Source organism: Belonocnema kinseyi, chromosome 10, assembly GCF_010883055.1.
Source record: "Belonocnema kinseyi isolate 2016_QV_RU_SX_M_011 chromosome 10, B_treatae_v1, whole genome shotgun sequence".
Taxonomy (NCBI): domain Eukaryota; kingdom Metazoa; phylum Arthropoda; class Insecta; order Hymenoptera; family Cynipidae; genus Belonocnema; species Belonocnema kinseyi.
The window spans coordinates 53,900,556-53,920,253 of record NC_046666.1 but is presented as its reverse complement, the minus strand read 5'-3'; the positions used below and the strand labels follow the sequence as shown (position 1 = coordinate 53,920,253).

The following is a 19,698-nucleotide window of genomic DNA, read 5'->3' as shown; positions in this document are numbered from 1 at the left end:
GGAATGAACTTTGAAACATTCAAGGGAATTTAGAAGAATTCGATAAAATGCCTAAGAATTCAACGCGAGGTTGACATAATTTGGTTATCAATTACATAATAACTTAAAATTTTTTTTTAAACCATCGAAATAAATATAATCGAGTGAATTTAGAAGAATTCAAGTAAAATAAAAAAATTCAGGGGGACATAAAAAAGTCTTAAATCTCTTCAAATATTTGAAATTTAGAAAATGAGAAAAATTACGTGAAATTCATAAAAAAGCTAAATTCAAAAAGCAATTAAGTGAATTAAAAACTATTTAAAAATATGAAAAAAATAATTGAGTGAGTAGAATTGAGTGGATTTAGAAGAATTTAAGAGAAATCTGGATGAATTAACAAAATTCAAGAAAAATTCTAAATGATTGTAGAAAAATGTGAAAACCTCTTCAAATATTTAAAACTTTATACCATAAAATATTTCCAATCCTCCAAAATTCCATTAAATCACTGAAAATAATAAAAAATTTATTTGCAATTTATTGAAGCAGCGTACAAAATTTAAAATCCTTTAAACTCTTTTAACATCGCTTGAAAATTGGTTAAATTCTTGAAAATGTCAAAGAATTCGAAAAAATACGTTGAAATTTTTTAAATCTTTTGTTCATTTTATGAGCTGATTCTCAGGATCAGATTAATAAAAAGTTTAAAAAAGTCAAAAAACACATTGAATTTAGAAAATTTAAAAGAATTTCAGTAAATTATAAAAAATTATAAATAATATTAAAGAATTTAGGTAACATTAATAAGAATTCAAGGTTAAAAAATTCTTTAAAGCACACTAAAATATGATTAAATTCCGTGAAATTCAGTGAAATCCGGTGATATTTCGTAAAATTCGAAAAAAAAATTAATTCATTGAGAGCATTAGAAAACAGTTGCAATCATCCCTGTGCGGAAATTGCCCAACTTATTCCCAAGTTCCGATCTGGGCCCGATCGGATTTTCCACATGTGGCCGCAAGGAGGCAGATGGTATAGCCCGCGTCGGAACCACGTCGGGTCGGGTTAAGTTAGATAAGATTATGTCAAGTTTTCTGTTGTTCTTGTTATATTGTTTTGTTTACATCGAACTTTGCTGTTTTTTCGAGTTTTTTAAAAAGCAACCGAATGGGGACCCAATGGGGTCTTTACGGTTACTTTGCAGAAGCTCCATTCGGTTCCTTCGGTCCGCCAGGGAAATTCATTGCGAGTTCAGAAACACAGAATTGTTAGTGAGATTTCTTATATCCGCAATGAAGACGAGGATAAGCTTCCGAAAAGCGCTTACCTCCAATTTATTTTCGTCCATAATACACGTTTACAAAAAAGTTTTAAATAAAAGTTTTAGATCTTTCAATAACAAACATTTTATGTTAAATCTGTTTATACTCCTAAGACTGATAGTTTTCATGAAAATATACGATAAATATGAAAAATTACAAAAATACTGCAAAATGTTTAGCAGTTCGACTTAAATTGTATGAAAAAATTATAAAAATTCTAGAATTATAACAATATGTATCTTTATAAGATCTAATAATTTTGACCTGTTTTTTAAATATTTTTAAAAGATTCTTCAGATATTTATATTGTCAAGGTCGAATGTCATACATTGAGAAATTAGTGAATTTTGAGATTAAGGACGTCCGACTTCATTGGTTCCTCTCAAACTGCACGAAAATCATTTCCACTCCTAAAGTTGTACGTGAACTTATTATGCATTTATATTACTTGAAAACATTACTTTTTACAAAACATATGTATTTCCGGATTAGCAGCATTATAGATTAAATGATTTTAATATTTTCTCGAACATAACCTCACTTTTAAAATCTCATTCCACGTGCACCATGTGCGTTAGTCAAAGAAAAGACATTCCAAAATATATAGAGATTCAAAAATGTTTATTATTGAAATTCATTTATGAATGATGTGTGTATGTGTGTGTAATAGCTCTAGATTTGAACATTATTTTTAAAAAAATACAAATAGTTTAGCAAGATCTGGCCCCTATTTTGAATGCCCAGATCTGGGCCCTGTTAGGTAGGGCGTTTCGTTAACGGCCTGGCGCTAGACAGATTACTCTATCACGGCCACATTTTTCCCGATCATGACCGACTGGCGCCCCACCAAAATCTCTGCACGGGTTGCAATCCTAGGAAACCTTGAATTATTTACCCTAAAATATTTCAAACCTTTTGAAATCCTTTCAAACCTTTTGAAATACTTTCAAATGATTGAAATCCTTTCAAATGATTGAAATCAAATAATAACTTCTGTATAGCTTTTAAGATTCTCTAAAATATTTCAAATCCTTTGAAATTCTACAAAAAACGTTGCTTCTCGGAAATAAATTCTTTGAAATCCACTAAAGTATTATAAAATCTCCTAAAATTCTGTGATAATATTTTCTGAAATCCTAGGAAAATTCATAGATACCATAAGACATTTAAAATCCCTTAAATTCATTGAAATCCTCGGGAATATGATAAAATCCTCTGAAATCCTAAAATATCTTAAAACCTTATAGGTTCTATAAAATCGTTCCATTCCCTCCAGAATTCTCGAAAATGCATTATCCTAAAATATTCCAAACTCTTTGAAATCTCTTCAAATGAATGTGATTAATTATCAATTTCCTGAAATCTATTTAAATAATCTAAAATATTGCAAATCAAAAGCTCTTGAAAATGCCTTGCTTTTACAAGTAACCTAAAATATTAAAAATCCCTTCAAATTATTGCAATCTATTAACATTTTTTTTTGAGATCTTCAAAAATACCCTTAAATATTTCAAAATAATTCAAGGCTATGCAGAAATAGGTATATTAACAAGAATAGCATATTAATTATTAATTAAATAAAATTAATTATTCTATGTACATTAGTATTTAAAATTAATGATTATCTACCCAGTGTTTTTACTTTAATCCTGCAAAGGAATTCTCTGACAATTCCAGGTTTTTTTAAATATTGAATTATAAATAAAGTTTTTTTAGTTTCTGAAATTTAATTAATATTACAAGATTTTTTTAAAATAAGTATGCGCGATGGAATAATTAAATAATGAACTAATAGTGAAAATATATTTAATCGTTTATTGAATTTGTCTCTAATGTACACGAATTTGAATAATTATTCAAAACAATTTTTTATTTGATCTATTATACTTGAAATTCAGTACATATTTAGGTGAAATAATGTGGGTACTATATTAAATTTATTTTAAAGGGCTTTAAGTTTCTAATTTGTCAAAAAAGAAATTTGAATTTTTAAACAGAAAGATAATTTTGTAACCAAATAGTTGAATTTTCAACTAAAAATATCAATTTCTAAACAAATAGCTTCAAACAAATAGCTAAACTCAAACAACTAGTTTCACTTTCTACCAAAAACATGAATTAATTACTAAATTGAGCGATATTTAATTGAAATGATTTAATTCCTAAGCAAAAATATTAATTTTTAAACAAGAAAACTAATATTCAAAGAAAAAATTCATTTTGAAACACGAGGATTAATTTTCTACCAAGAAAGACGATTTTTCAAAAAAAGATGTGAATTTTTACAAAAAAGTTGAATGTTTGACCAAAAAATACCAATTTTGCACCAAGCTAATGAATTTTCAACTGAAATAATGAATATTTATCCCAAAGAGATTCATTTTAAACAAAAAGATGAAAAAAATCAATTTTCAACATAGCAGTCTTATTTTCAAACAAAAGGATGAATTTTCGACGACAAAGACGATTTTTTAACAAAATACATGAATTTTCAACGAAATATTTGCACTATGAAATACAAAAAGACAAATATTCAACCAAATAGTATAATTTGAAACTAAAAAAGATCAAGTTTCCACAAAAAAAAGGAATTGAAGATTCATTTTTACCCAGGGAGACGAATCTTATAGAAAATACATCAATTCTGAATTAAAAAGATAAATTGTCAAACAAGAATTAAAATTTAATATTTAGTTGAAAAATTAATTTTCAAACAAACCGACGAATTTTTAATTAAAATGATGAATCTTTATCAACAAACAGTTAATTTTTAACAAAACAGTAATTCTGAAACTAGTAATTAAATCTTCATTCAAAAGAGATGAATTCGGAACGAATTTTCAACAAAATGCATGAATTTTACAACTTAACCGATCGATTTTTAACCAAAACAGAATAGTTGAAGTTTCAGTTCGAAAAATTAATTTCAAACAAAAAAACTAATCCGAAATCACTGATTAATTAGTGAAATCTTTAACAACTATTTCAATCAGTGAATTTTTCACTGACTCATATTCAGAGAGTAGCCGGCACCAATGGAAATAGTAATACTATAAACTTCAAAGCATTCAAAATAAGTTTAGCAAACGTGGATTCCACGCAGAATTGTTTAATCTTTTAAATGACTACTTAACATTTCTGCAATTTGTGTCAATTCTGCGCAAATCTGTCAATTTCTGTACACATACATTTTTTTTGAAGTGAAGTATGGATTTTCAAATGATAAAGGGAAATCTTGCATTTTCTCCAAATTGACGTTAATTGTTTTTTTTTTGTATTTTGTGACAATACAATTGTCCAAAAACAAACCTATCAATAAAATTAAAGAATTTTGACGAAAAATATATCGTTTCCATTTTCTTTTTTCGAAAAAATCTCAATTCAAAAACATATCTTTCGGATGCAAAAAGTCTAGAAAATTCACAGCTAGTAATTATAAAACAAAGTATGTAGTTTTGATTGAAAAATGTGTTTGCATATCTAACACATAATCATGAAACACAATAATTAAAAAAAACTGCAATATTAAATACATATAATTTATTGAACACTCGAAACAATTTTCTTATAAAAATATTAATTCTAGTTCTTGAAACATTTACAATGACGACCTTAGAACTTAATAAAATACTCAACAAGAAAAACTAACATTTTTGCAGTAAAATTGCATATCGTCTAAAATTACTTAGCATAAAAAAGTTTGTACAAAATTTTTTAACTCTCTACTGTTTCGTCGAAGTTGCATAAAAAAAAGTAATTAAACACAAGCTTACTTCAAAGTAATACCTATGGAACATAAAGTATTCCTGCTATAAATATTGATGACATGCAAGCAACTATTAATAACATTTCGCAACTCGTCGTTTGCGTATAGCGCATCGTCTATAATTCACTACAAATACTGAACTATTACAAAAATTATTTGCATTTTTTTAAATCGATTTTGTAATTTACGACTCCTAATATTTACTTTTCACTAATTTAATTACTGGAAAACCAAAAGATAAGCCTATCACATTTTTCGGTTATTAATCACAGTAAGTAAACTCGATAAATGATTTTATTCTGTTTCACTATTTGTATCACATACTTATTATTAGCACAATTTCAGTAAAAAGAATCTCATTAGCCTTCAATCTTTTATAAAACATTTTATTATTTAAAGCAAATGTTTGACAGAAAATTGATAGGTATCTGTAAAAAGTGAAAGAGTAGCATTAAATCAAAGGCACGTTTCAGCCAAATGATAAAAAATGATAAATGTTTGTACATCCTTTCCCTGATTTGATGAAAAAATCTTAACTGCGGAGTTTATCCCTGCGTTATCTTATAATCTCTCATTGCTATAACCAATTAGATCATAATCAGTATCATTTCGATATAAAATCTCATAATCTCTTTTATCACTTTTATAAAAAGCGAATATTAAACTACAGAGTTCATTTCCAGTTCTTTTACAACTTCCGGATCATTCACAATTTTCTTATCAAATGAGCGCTCAATCTCTAACAGCGTCTTCCCTCTGGTTTCTGGCAAATAACAAAATAGTAAGAAAGTTCCAGTTGCAGCAACGCAACCATAAGCCAAGAATGTCCCCCATGCTAGGAGATATTTAAACATATAAGGTGAAGTCATCACCACACTAAAAAGGCACAAAAATCCAAATCCGGATGTTAAACCTGTACCCAATCCTTTATATGACATAGGAAACAATTCCCCACACAACATCCACGAAAGTGGAACCAAACCTACAAAAGCTGTGAAGGTATACACAAATAAAAGTGATACAGGTGCCCAAGGTTTTCCAATTTCGAAAAACTGTACAATTGCAAGTAAAATGAGAACTGCAGCTGATCCCAAACCAGAACCCAAAGCCAATCCTCTGTTAGAATGTCTTTTAATCAACCAACAGGTCAAACCACAAACCAAAACTCTCACCACGTCTAAAATTAAGGTCCACATGAATGCTCCTTCACGTCCAGCCACTTCTACAAAAATAGTGACACTATAAAAAGTAATTGCATTCACACCACAGCACTGGGCAGTAAAAAACAGGAGACACACAATCCCCAGAGGCTTTAAAAATGACTTTGACACCATAATATCCTTCCAGGTATAGTCTTTCTCATCATCAATTTTGCTCTTGATTCCAGAAGAAGCCTTTTGTGAAAATCCTGGAGCGTGGGCTACTTTTAATTTTTCAAACTCCTTAGAATTTGTTGATCCCCTTAAAAATCTCCAGGCATCCAAAGCATCCTCGATTCTTCCCTTTTTCAGGTACCATGTAGGGCTTTCGGGTGACAGGATGCAGATTACGAAACAAAGAATGTTGAATGAACCACAGAATAAACTTGCCAATCTCCAGTGAAGCCAAGTTCCTGCTGCATGAGCTAATAGATTTCCAGTTGAAGCTGCAACAGAAATGCAACCTAGCAAAATACCTCTAAGACGAGGGTTGGTTGTCTCAGCTATGTATACTGGACATGCTGGTCCCAAAAGTCCCATACAAAGTCCACACAAAAGTCTTCCTATGATTAGGGTGATCATATTCGGACTTATGGTGACTATAAACCAAGCTAGAAAGTACAGGGGAGCTGTCACTATATGGGTCATCCTTCTTCCCAGTTTCTCGATCATAAACCCAGACATCCAACATCCAGGAGCCAGCAGAAGAGCCGCTGAGGATCCTAACCATGATTTCTCGCCTGTTGTTTCGATCGTGATCGCTGCAAAGTTTTCCAAAAAGCTGGTCATGAACGTCGAGTTTTGAATATTGTATTCTTGGGTGAAATTTTCAATCGCGGCATTTTTTTCGAGCTGCGGAATCAAGACTGCACTATAAGCTCCAGTCATCCCAGCCAGAATTGCTCCTATGATCGCTCCTAGGGCTGTGAACCATTGTCTCAGTTGATATTTTAAATTACTGTTATCCTCAGGTGGATCAGGGTTTGATTCTCCTGCCATGAGATTCTGGACGTCCTGTGCTGAGAAAATATTATTTCGGTCAAATGGGTTTTCTAATAAGTTAGACATGTTTCGATTGGTTGAATGATATATCTTTCTCTGGATTACGCAATGTTTTGTTATTTTTTAACCGAAACTAGGGATATAAACCGATTTATTATTTTACTTTCTTTTCTGATAGTTTAATGTTTTTATGGGGGGAAAACTGCACTTTGGGCGGATCGCGATTTTACCATCTCGACGGAATTGAGAAACGACTAGACAGTTCCGCGATCGACGGACAACTGCTGTTTCATCGCGTAAACGAAGGCTTCAGATAACTTAAGTTATCAGAAGGAGATAAAAAACCTCGATTAACAACGTAAAAAAAGTATTAGAAAGGCATGTCAATTGATATTATTTTCTAATCTGACGCTTCTGCACTACTTTTTTAATCTCAGAAAAAACTTCTTTTTACTGATGTAAGATCATGCTAGAATTTTAATAAAGCATAAGTCATTGATCAACTTTCGCAATAATATTAGAATGTATATCCACAGTTTCCACAAAACCAGTTTTGTAATATCCATATATATTATAAAACTGGTTTTTTCTATTCAACTATTCAAACTTTATAAATAAAATATTTTGTGCCAATTAACTTTCAAATTGAACACTTTTTTTCAATATATTTATGAATGCTTTACTTCTTAGTACAATGAAAGTGAGATTGAATAATACTATTTCATATATTAATTGTCTCGCAAAACATACATGGTTAGTTAGTTAGTCTAAAAAATCATTGAAAAATAATATTTGCAAAAATTAGAAATTATTTTTCGAAGTTGAACTAGAAATCCTAAAAAATCTTTTTTTTTTTACTTCGAGCTGCATTAAGAAAAAATAACTGACCAAAAAAATATAGCATTAGAAATATTGAATGTGGAGATTTTTGTTACAAATTATAAAAAAATAACGTTACTTTTACCTCAGAAAAATAAAATGTAAAATTTTTTGTTCAAAATTTAAATATTCCAACTTCAAAACAATCACACTGAGCAATCTGGAAGGTTAAACGTTCAAAATTGATCATTTTATATTTAAGTTTAGTGTAATAAAATAACTAGTCAAAAGCATTTTTAATTTATAAAAATTAAAGCAAATCTTTCCTAATTTTAAAATTTGAAACTGAATTTTAATATTTTAAGGCGAAGAAAAATTTGAAATTGCAAAATATTATTAATCAAACATTTTTCATAAAAAACTCGCACTTATTTAATTTTTCAATTCTGAATGGTTTGTAATTCTATATAACTCAGATAACTCAGATTTTTTTCTGATAAATTTTGATATATTGTAATATTTTTTTTTGAATACAACTATCAGTTAACTAAGTAAACGGAAAAATAAAAGTATTTTTTCGAAATTTTCACCCCCCCCCCCTCCAACAACAACAAACCAAAACCTGGCCAAACTGAGATTTAATGTTTATTTAATCTATTACTCTCTAGTCTATAAATGATCAAAATTCCTATTTATTCATCATCGGCTTCACAGTGATAATGTTTGTTTGAAAACTCAACTGTTTCATTACAAATGCGTCCTTTTACTTGAAAATGAAAAAATTTTATTGGAATCTTTTTTCTTCCATAGTTTTAAAAATTCTTCTTTTTGTGAAAATTTCATCTTTTTGACTAAAATTTTATCTGTCTGGTTAAAAATTATTCATAATTCTTACTTTCCGCTCGAAAATTCAACACTTTGGTCGAAGTTCATCTATTTCTTAGAAAGTTGAACTAATTTGTTAAAAATTGATTTATTTTATCGAAAACTTATCATTTTAGACCATAAACTATTTTATTAATAATTTAATTCCGACAGAGTTGAAAATTAATTTTTTTTTAAATGAAAATATAAATATTCCATTTTTGATTTAAACTTTATCTTTTTTGTCCAAAATTAAATTATTTGGTTGAAAATGATATATTTTGCCAAAAATTCAACGTTTTTCGCACAAAATTATTAATTTTGGTTTAAATTTCCATTCTTGTGCCTGAGATGCATGCAATGCAAAATCTGAACTATTTGATGAAAAATTAATGTATTTTGTTCAAAATTAATCTTTTTTGGTTAAATTGAACTATTTCTGATTTAGTATTCAAAATTTATTTTTATGGTTCAATGTTTAGAATTGTAGTCTAAGGTTCACCTTCTTGGTTTGAAATTGAACTAGTTTGTTGAAAATTTGTTTCCTAGTCTCAAGTTAATTTTTTCAACTAAAATTGAAAATTCATTTTGTTTTAGTACAAAATTAATTTTTTGTATTGAAAATTGATCTTTTTATTGAAAAATCAATTATCTGGATTGTAAATTAATTTATTGTGCTAAAATTTCGACTTTGTCGGTAGGAAATTAATCCTCTCCGTTGAAAATTTATCTATTTGATTGCAAATGCATGTATTTTGTTAAGAATTCAACTATTTTGTACCAAATTGATACTTTTGTTTGAAAACTAAACTATTTGGTTAAGAATGCATGTATTTTGTTAAAAATTCTACTTTTTTGGTAGCCAAATTATGCTAGTAATTGAAAACCTATTTGATTGCAAATTAATGTATTTTGTTGAAAAATTTATTTTTTGGTTAAATAAAACTGGTTCTGATTGAAAATTATATATTTTTTTTTGTTAGAACTGTCAAATATCAGGGGTGAATTAATTACTTCCTAATTAATTTGTTTGGTTAATGATTCACAACTTTAGTTAAAAATCCACCAATTTATTAAAAAATTGAATTATTTGTTAAAAATGGCTTTCTTAATTTAAAATTAATTTTTTTACTGAAACTTCAACTGTTGAACAATCTTTCTCAATTGAACATTTAACGGTTGTATAAAGTTTGTCTTTCCAATTAAAAAATCCCTTTTCTTTAGTAGAAACTTCATCTTTTTCACTAAAAATGCTTCTGTTTGGTTGAAAATGAATCTATTTTGGTTGAAGATTCAATTATCACGTTTTTTGTCGAGAATTCATTTTTTTAAATTCAGTTACTTGATTAAAACTTGAATTAATTTGTTAACTGATGAGAAGCAATACGATTTTATGACCCCCATGCCCTCTATTAAAATCGTCTTATGTTGTTTTAAGCCAATAATTTGTAAACATTATAGACAAAATAAAAATCTCGAATACAAACACGTATAAAGAATTGCACTCAGTGATATCCTTGTTTAAGTTTCTTACGCAGGCGTAGTTACCAGCAGAATTTTACTGCTGCTTTGCATACCCATAAAAACAATATGGCCAGGAAAAAGACAATTACCTAATACTGTTATCCATAACTATAAAGAAACAGTTGTGTAGAAATTAATTATAATATTTTAAATGAGATAAATTTAGTCTGCTACATTGAGAAAACTGTAAATATAACGTCTTTTTTAAAAATCCCCATGAGGATGTGTAATGTGTATAATAAAATAATAATGTGAAAATATTGAAATGAACTGATCATAAAAGTCAACAACTAACTTGATATAGCAGGCCATGAAAATGTATTTTGCAGGTGATTACAATTTGTTTAACATTACAAATATTTTTTTTCATATCATATTACTTCAAGTTTAATCAATTTATGGAAACATTAACCTGTAATTTTTATTTAATTAAAGTTTAAAAAAATAGGATTCAAGTATCGTGCTGTATCAAATGGTTGTAACTTATATTGGTAATAAGATTTTATTAATGGTTATTGCAAAGCTTGTTGGAGAAAAAATTGTAAAATTGCTTTGCATAATGTCAGTTGTAAAATAATTTATGGACTTTTTAAATTATTTTGAATTGTTGGGAATGTTTCATTGTTTAATGAACTAAAAAAAATTATCTATGAACAAAAGCGGTCGAAAATGAACATTTTCAAAATTCACTGACTTTTACCTCATTTTCCGCTGCCCAATTTTTCAGTTGCTTTGACCATTAATACTCAAAGGCCATCATTTGATACTTTTAATTTTTTAAACATATAATCTGTTATAAACAAGACAAAACAATTTTTAATAAAAATTATTTTTTTTCAAACAAAAACCAATTTTTCTACCTTAAGACATTAATTATCAATCCAAAAGGGCGAATTTTCTGTTCAAATAGACTTTCTAACCAAATGCATAAAGTTTTAAACAAAAAATATTAAACTTTAAACAAAATAAGATATATTTTGAACCAGAAAGTTGAATTTTTAAGCAAAGAATTCGAATTTTTCAGTAAGCAGATAACGTTTAAGTGCAAAAAGATGAATTTTTAACAAACGAACAAAAAGTTCATTTAAACCAAATGGTTGCATTTATAACCAAATTCAATCAAGTCCAATTTAAAATCAAATTAAGATTGAACTTAATCCAAACACATATGTATTGTCAACCAAACAGATACATTTTTAATATAGAAAGTTGAATTCTCAACAATAATGTAATAGTTGATATTCAAATAAAAAAGATTCAATTTCTATCTAAAGAAAATAATTTTTAACTAAAAAGGTACATTTTCAAAAAAAGAAAATTAATTTTTTTTAAAAACGCATTTAAAAAAATTAATGAATTTCCAAACAAATAGTTGAATTTTTAACATAATATTCAAACAATTAACACAGGATATCATGGTTAAATTAAAATGATGCATTTTCCAAATAAAAAAGAATTTTTAATAAAACGCGTAATTTTGAAAACAAATAATTGTATGTTTAATAAAATAATATAATTTTCAACAAAATAGTTAAAATTTTAACCAAACAGATGAATTTTTAGTATATAAATATGAATTATCAACCAGAAATGTAATACTTGATATTTCAACTAAAAACGATGAGTTTTTCTATCAAAAGAGGTAAACTTTAAAAATAAAAACATAAAATTTCAACAAAGAAGATTAATTTTCTGTTTAAGTAGTCGAATTTTCAACCAAGTAAATAAAGTTTTAACAAAATTTTGAAACCAAAAATAGACATTTTTTGCAAGGCCAGAATAGTTGAATTATCAATTAAAATTAAGAATTTTTAAATAAAAACTTAATTTTCAAAGAAATAGTTTAATTTTCTACTGAATTGTGGAAATATCATGCTAAGAAGTCGAATTTTATACTTAAAAAGTTATTGTACAACCGAGTAGTTCAATTTTTAACTAACACAATGAATCTTTAACTAAAAACACTAAATACTCAACAAAAAATGTATAAGTTGTTATTTCAACCAGAATAAATGAAATTTCTGTCAAAAGCGATTAATTTCTAAAATAGAAAGATAAATTTTCAACAAAGAAGATTAATTTTCTGTCAAAAATATTAACTATCGACAAAATGCATTAATTTCAAAACAAATAGTTGAATAAATAGTCAAATTTTTATTAAAAAGATGAATTTTCAATTTAAATTATTAGCTTACAGACAAAAAGACGAATTTAAAAAAAAAGGTTTTTCAGTTAGAATAAGAAAAAAATGTATCCAAATTTGAACATCAATGCGAAAATAAGAATTTTCTGTAAAGCAGTTGAATTTTCGACCGGAAAATACGAATTTTTAACAGAAAAGATCATTTTGTACCAACCAGTGGCATTTTTTACAAAAAAAAATTCAAACAAGAAGATTAGTTTTCTATTAAAAAAAAAAACGATTTTTAACTTAAAAAGATCAACTTGCAACAAAAAATAAAAAAATTACATTTTCAGTTAAAAAATTATTTTGTAACCAAAAAGAAAACTTCACAACTAAGTAATTTAATTTTTAATCCAGAAGATAAACGTGAAACAAAGAAACAAGTTTTCAAGAAAGTGGTTTGACTTTTATGAGTAGTTGAGTTCTAAATTTAAATTTTCAATGCAAAAAATTAATTTCCAAACAACAAAATTCTTAAGCTAAAAGATGATTATTCAATTAAAATTATGATTGTTCAACCAAAAAATAATTTTCATCAAATCGGTTCAACCTTCAACTAAGTATTTCAATATTAGTAGACACTTTAACCAAAAAATAGTTAAATTTCAATAACAAGAAGATAATTGCAAAAAACATTTTTTAACAAAATAATAGAATGAGCCTTAGTTAAATCAGTTGGTGTACAAATTGGTGTACATGATAACGGTATTTATTATTTATTTTTTATTAAAATGCACTCTTTTTGTTATTCTTATTTCCACAATCTATTTTAATTTTCTTAAGGTTGATTAAAAAATAATATCTTCAAAATAAAATGAATTGTAATTTGAAGGCAGCAAGTTTTATTTTACATTTTTCTTAATTAAACATTTTTCTGGCACAACCTAATTGTTTTTTAATGACGATATTTTTAGACTTATCAGTGCTTGTTTATTTTTACATATTTTTATGAGCCGCTATCAAAAAGTTGAGAAATATGGACTATTACTTTTTGTTTTGCATTTTTTATGAACCAAAAAAATCTACGGGTTTCAAAAAAGAGCCATTAGAAATTTTATAAGATTTCAAATTGATTCCTTTTTAGTTTAAAAGACTACTATTATCATTTTGGTTGAAAATACATCTTATTTTCAAAACAAATATTATTATTTGTGGCTAGAATTTTGTTACTTGTGGCAGAAATTTAATATTTTTTGGTTCAAAATCCAAATATTTGCTGGAAAGCTCATGACCTTCGGGAAAAATTTGTATTTTTTGATAGAAAATTAATTTTCCTGGTTATAAATGAACCTTTCTGAATGAAATTTCAAGTAATTGGTTGAAAGTTGAACTATTTTGTTCAAAACTCATGTTTTTAATTGAAGATTCCTCTTTTTGGTTAAAATATGAATAAATCTGTTGAAAACATTTTTTAAACTGAAAATTTAACAATTCCAGGTAAGAATCATAATAATTTCAGTCAAAATTAATTCATTTATCACAAATTTTATCTCTTCGTTTCAAAATCTATTTTTGGATTAACGTTAATTTATTTTCGTTGAGCATTCTGTTTTTTGTGTGTAATTTTTTGTAAATTAATCAATGATTCAGAAAGTATTTACAATTATCCTCAAAGAAAAACACTTTTGCAGCAAAATCATCATTTAGACATTTTTCCTCTATACTAGGAATATGAATGGGTAAATATTACAGAAGTACTGCTAATAGATGGACACTCAGATTAGAATACTTATACATATATTAACATACAAATATTTTCTGTTTTAATTATGAAAAACAAATTATTCATTTTTTTAAATAAAATATTTTTAATAAAATAAAATAATTTAGAAAAATTTTCCCGTCGACGTTAATAAAAAATAATATCTATTTATAATATTTTATCATAATAAGAAATTAGTGGTATACATTTAGAAACTTAAAATTAGCTGTAACACCTGACATTCTTTCTGATAATAAATGTACACAATAAACGATGAAACTCGTACTTTCCGCTTCGGAGAAATTTCTGCTTCAGGCGTAAATGACTTTTTATGTTTACTCAGCACTGGCGCGATATTTATTCGTGTCCTTGGTCCAGATTAAAAAAATCAAACTTGCCCTTAATTTTATGATTTTAGAAATTTCTAGGAACAATTTTCTAAATTTTATTTCAGCCATAGACAAAATTACTTTCAAAATTGGAAACAATAGAGTTGTAGAGAATGTTTTCCCCGAAAAAATAAGTCACCTTTTATTCAAATTAAGCTATTCGTTATTAAAATTCAATCATTTCCCAAAAAATTGTAAGAAGCGACAGTAAAAAAATTAAATTGCAAACAACATTGCTCAAATAAACGTTTGTTTGGTGTTTTCCAAAATTTGTGTTTAAAATAATGTTTTTTATTGAACATAACATCAGCAATAATATTTTTGTCATTCTTAAAATGATAAAAAAAATATGTTTCAGATATCTGGCTTTTAGCCCTTGAACTACCTCAAAAGAAAAATGCAAAATACAAATTTCTCAACATTTATTACACTTTTAAGCAGTTATAAACTTTATTTCGTAATGGTATATCTGTATATTATTTTTAAACAAATGAAAGCTTTTTGATTGGAATGGTTAATAAAATATTAAATAATATTTAGAAGTTGCAAATTACATTTCGAGTTGAATTATATTGAAACCGAATTATACTCAAAACCAAATTGCTCTTACTCATAAAATTATACTTAAAACAAAAAATTGTAATACAAGTTTGATACGAAATTAACTACAGAATCAATTTAAGTAATTTTGTTAAATATAAATGTGTTTAATATTAAAATTAGATCAAGTTGAAAAACAAAAATAGTTACGTAGTTTTTGAGATAAGTCAAATTAAAAGGGAACTTTTAAACTCTTACTAAAAATTTAACTTACAAGTACAAATTTAAAAGAAAGTACATTTGCATCATAAAAATATTTTTTCAATAGTTTTTTCAGGTGAATGAAAAAAACAGTTACCTTTGTTACTTTAGGCTCTATTTTCAAGCAGATGGATTCACCAGTGATGTCTTTCGAGGAAGTTGAGCTACTGAAATGCTTCCTGTCTCCGTATGCTTATGGTATACGAAACCACAGAAACTAGTATCAATGAATCAAACGATGTTTTGAAATAAAATTAATATCATTGTTAAACACTGCTAGCTTTTTACTTTGGAGATTATGCTGATTCATGCTCATTTTCTCATAAAATGATAATAAACTTGCTTGGGGTACTTAGGTTCAGTTATTTCAACAGTTGTCACAAACATGTTTTCTGATCAATTTTTCCAGTTCTTTATGCAATACTTTAGGTCAAAATAGCAGCTGAAAACAGTGAAATTTCAGATAAGAATACAATTTACTTTTTCAGACTTTTCAAATACCAAGGAACTGATAAGAACATCAAGGAGCAATTTTGTTTAAACAGTAGTCAAAGTAGAACATAGTAAGAGAACTGGCTTTGATGATAGACTCATTGTCACATAATGTCTGGCTTATCAACGTAAAGTGTTTGGTCTCTGTTTCTACCTCAAATCCTACCACAAATAAAAATATGCGGCTAAAAATAAAAATCGAACAAGAGCTAAGAATCTATTCTTCTTTAATCTGTTAATGTATTTTCTACATAAAAATATAATGTTATATTGTCTTTTTTTAAGATACCGAACACATTCTTGTCGAAAATCTGATTGGGAGTCAAACTAGGTGAATATTACTTTTAGTGGATCTTTTAAATTTTTTAATCTTTTAATTTTAAATTCATACATTTTTCTAAAAATTATTGATAAAAGAGAACATTTCAATTTTGAATCATTTTTTAATACTGGGAAATAATTACATATTTATGTGCCAGAAGTTCTGAACGTTCAAATGAACGAAAGTTTATACTGATGACTTTGAAAACCTTAAAGAGTGCTTACATTTTTCTTAATTTATATTGGAAATAATTTATTATTGGTTCAAAATTAAAATGCATATTTTAAATTGAAGCAGGAACAATATTTATAAATAAATTAGAAATGAGTAAAAGTGTTTCGTTCATTTGAATGTTCGTAACTACAGGTACACTCATTTTTAAAATTTTGCTATAAAACTATAATTTTTAAAGTTACTTATAACGGTACCAAAAAAACTACCTGTACTGAAAATAAGATTTCTGTAAAAAGTTTTCTATAATTCAGTTGTCATTTTAAAATATTAATTTTAAGTTTTGAAAATCTCAAAATATGCCGAAAAAAATGTGAAAGATTTTAAGGCAATTTAAAAAATTTTTAAAGATTTTGAAGTTTTTAGGAAAACTGAATTGTTTAAATACATATTTAGAAGTTTAAAAACTTTTGAACCGATTCGAAAATAATTGAACTCTTAAAATCTTTTAAAATTGAAAACAAAATGTAAATTGTTTAAGATTTCGAAAAAAATGAAGAAGCTTTTCAAGAATTTTGAAAATTTTCAAAAAAAAAAATATAATTTTATTAATTATATTGTGAAAAAATTGAATGATATATTATTTTTTTTAAATAATTCTAAGAGACGGTTGCAAAAGATGTCAAAAAGTTTCCTAAAATTTCAAAAAATGAGAAGATTTTTTTTTAAATTGCAAATTTGTAAGCTCATAAAATATTAGACAAAATTAGAGTGAATTAAAGGGATATTTATAAATTTTAAAACTATTGATAAAGCATTTTGAACTTGTTAAGATTTCAATTTTATTAAATGTAGATTATTGAATATTTCGAAAAGAAAGCTCTTTGAAAGAATTTTAAAGGTTTCAAGATAATACAAAAATTTTCTTCAGATTAATAGAAAATTTGTTTTTGACACTTTTCGGGACTATTTGAATAATTTTGAAAGGTATTTAGAAAGCTTAAAAGTTTTTAAAATATGGAAAAGTCAGACATTGAAAAAATTAATCAAATTTGAAAGAAAACGTAAATTTCTGAAGATTTCGAGAAAAAATTCCAAATCTTTCAAGAATTTAGAAATTTTTTATTTTTAAAAATGAATTCTAAGCGAAAGCTAAAATATATGTCAAAAAGATTTCCAAAATTTTCTTCAGATTCCTAGAAATTTTAAAAATATTTTTTTGTACAGTTTTAAAAAATTTCAAATAGTTTCGAAGGATATTTAAAAGATTTAGAAGATTTGACAATATTTAACAAATAAAATGTTGAAAAGGTTCAATAACATTTTAAACGAACGTAAATTTTTGAAAGTTTTTGAGAAAATATTTAGAGGTTTTTTAGAAGTTAAAAACTTGTGAGGACTTCAATTTTAATGTAGATTTTTTGTAAGCTTTAATTTTTTAAATTATTAACATTTATTTTTTTTTATCAAAATAATTATTACCAGAATTTTGAAAAGTTTTGCAAGAATAAATATTTCTTTAGATTCCTTACTTCGGATTTCTATAATTTTTCTATTTTTAAAAAGTTTGAGGAAAAATTAAAAAAGATATTCAGAAGGCTTAGAAGTTTTGACAAGATTAAAAAATGAAACCTTGATAATATTTAAACCGATTTGAAGCAAAATGTAAACTTTTGAAGATTTACAAAAAATTGGAAAGCTTTTTAACAGTTTTCAAAAGTTTAAAGAGAATAATAACATTAAGATTGATGGAGAACCTTGAAACGAGTTTTTCTTCAAACAAACGATTTCTATCTAAGAGAAAGTATAAAAAGATTTTAAAACGTTTTCTAAATTTTCAAAACAGAGTGAAGAAGACTGTAAAGAAAATTTTTGAAACTTTGCGAAAGTTGTACTCGTCCTAGCCTACAAGTTTAAAAACATTTTATATATAATTTATAATTTATAAATATTTCCAATTTTGTTTTTAAATGCAGATCTTTTAAGATAGCGGAAAGAAGAAGCAGCTAAGGATTTTAAGATGCTTCAAGAGAATGAAAAAGTTTCTGTAGATCCCTAGAAAAATTTTCAATGATTTTTATTTTGAAGAATTAATTTTAAGAATATATTTTTTTAAATTTTGCTACAATTAAAAATAATTTTTAATATTTTATGAAAGAATCTTGAAGATGTTCATAAGAAACTTTTAATATCATGATTTTAAAAATGCATAAAAATGTACATTTTTGAGATTTTGTAAAAAAGAAATTTCTTCAGAATTTTGAAAAAATAGAAAGTTTTCAAAAATTTTCGAAGGTTTCAACAGAATTTCTAAAATATTTTAAAGAATGTTTGAACATTTAAAAATATTTCCAAAGTTGACAAAGGAGAATGTGGAATATTTTTAAGCAATTTCTTTAATTTTTCGGAATCTTAAAATCAATTTTAGGAAAACTTTCAATTAATTGTAAAGATATTTATGAATTTTCAAAAGTTTTAAAGACAATAAAAATTTATTTAAACTTCGAAGGATTTCCTAATCAAATATGTAAAAAAAACTGTTTGCAAACCTCCAAAAGACCTCAATATCCTTTAAAATGACTTGAATTTTCTCTAATGTTTTGTAAAATTACATGAAATTCAAAAACATTCTCAAAAACATTTCAGATACTTTTTCAACAATCAGAAATATTTAAAAAAATCGAATTTTCTCAAAAATCGTAGGAACATTATATTTATAAATCTTTAAAAACAATTTGATAATACTTATTTTTGTCTTCTCAGATCACAGTATTTAATTTTTGTTCGAATTTAAGTGTTTAAAAACTTTAAAAAATTATTTACTTAAACGAATTTTTCTAGTTTCCATTAATAATTATTTTTCCATTCAAATCGCAAAGCTACATGCGCACTTAGCTCGCGATTAATGATGTTAGTTAATTAAATAATATCTAAAATATGTACCTGGGTCCTGTTTCCGACTCGGTATTCACACGGTGACTAGTGAAAGTACTTTATCTTTTCGTAACAGAAGTATTTTCGGTTACAGCCTTTCACCGAAGAAAGCGTGCTCGCGTACTGCTAAGATCTTCCTGACTACTATGCCGCCAGCTGGTCGACCGCGTAATTGGACAGCGACTTTATGACACACACGTCATAAATTTTAAATAGGCATTAAC

General features: G+C 26.3%; 1 protein-coding gene across 5 annotated transcripts; it reads right to left on the bottom strand.

Annotated features, from left to right (window-relative positions):
- Positions 1 to 4,907: 4,907 nt before the first annotated feature.
- On the bottom strand, positions 4,908 to 19,617 carry LOC117182138 (facilitated trehalose transporter Tret1-like). 5 transcript variants are annotated; one of them, XM_033375184.1, is made up of 3 exons: positions 19,484 to 19,617; positions 15,653 to 15,997; positions 4,908 to 7,288 (listed from the first exon to the last, which is right to left on the bottom strand). In XM_033375184.1, exon 3 carries the CDS (start codon positions 7,266 to 7,268, stop codon positions 5,730 to 5,732), a length of 1,539 nt encoding a protein of 512 aa, XP_033231075.1. In that variant the 5' UTR covers positions 7,269 to 7,288; positions 15,653 to 15,997; positions 19,484 to 19,617; the 3' UTR covers positions 4,908 to 5,729. The 5 variants fall into 5 exon arrangements, with proteins under 5 accessions (XP_033231075.1, XP_033231076.1, XP_033231078.1 ...); XM_033375185.1 differs by having other exon boundaries at positions 15,653 to 15,772; XM_033375187.1 differs by having other exon boundaries at positions 15,653 to 15,747.
- Between the last annotated feature and the right edge of the window lie 81 nt (positions 19,618 to 19,698).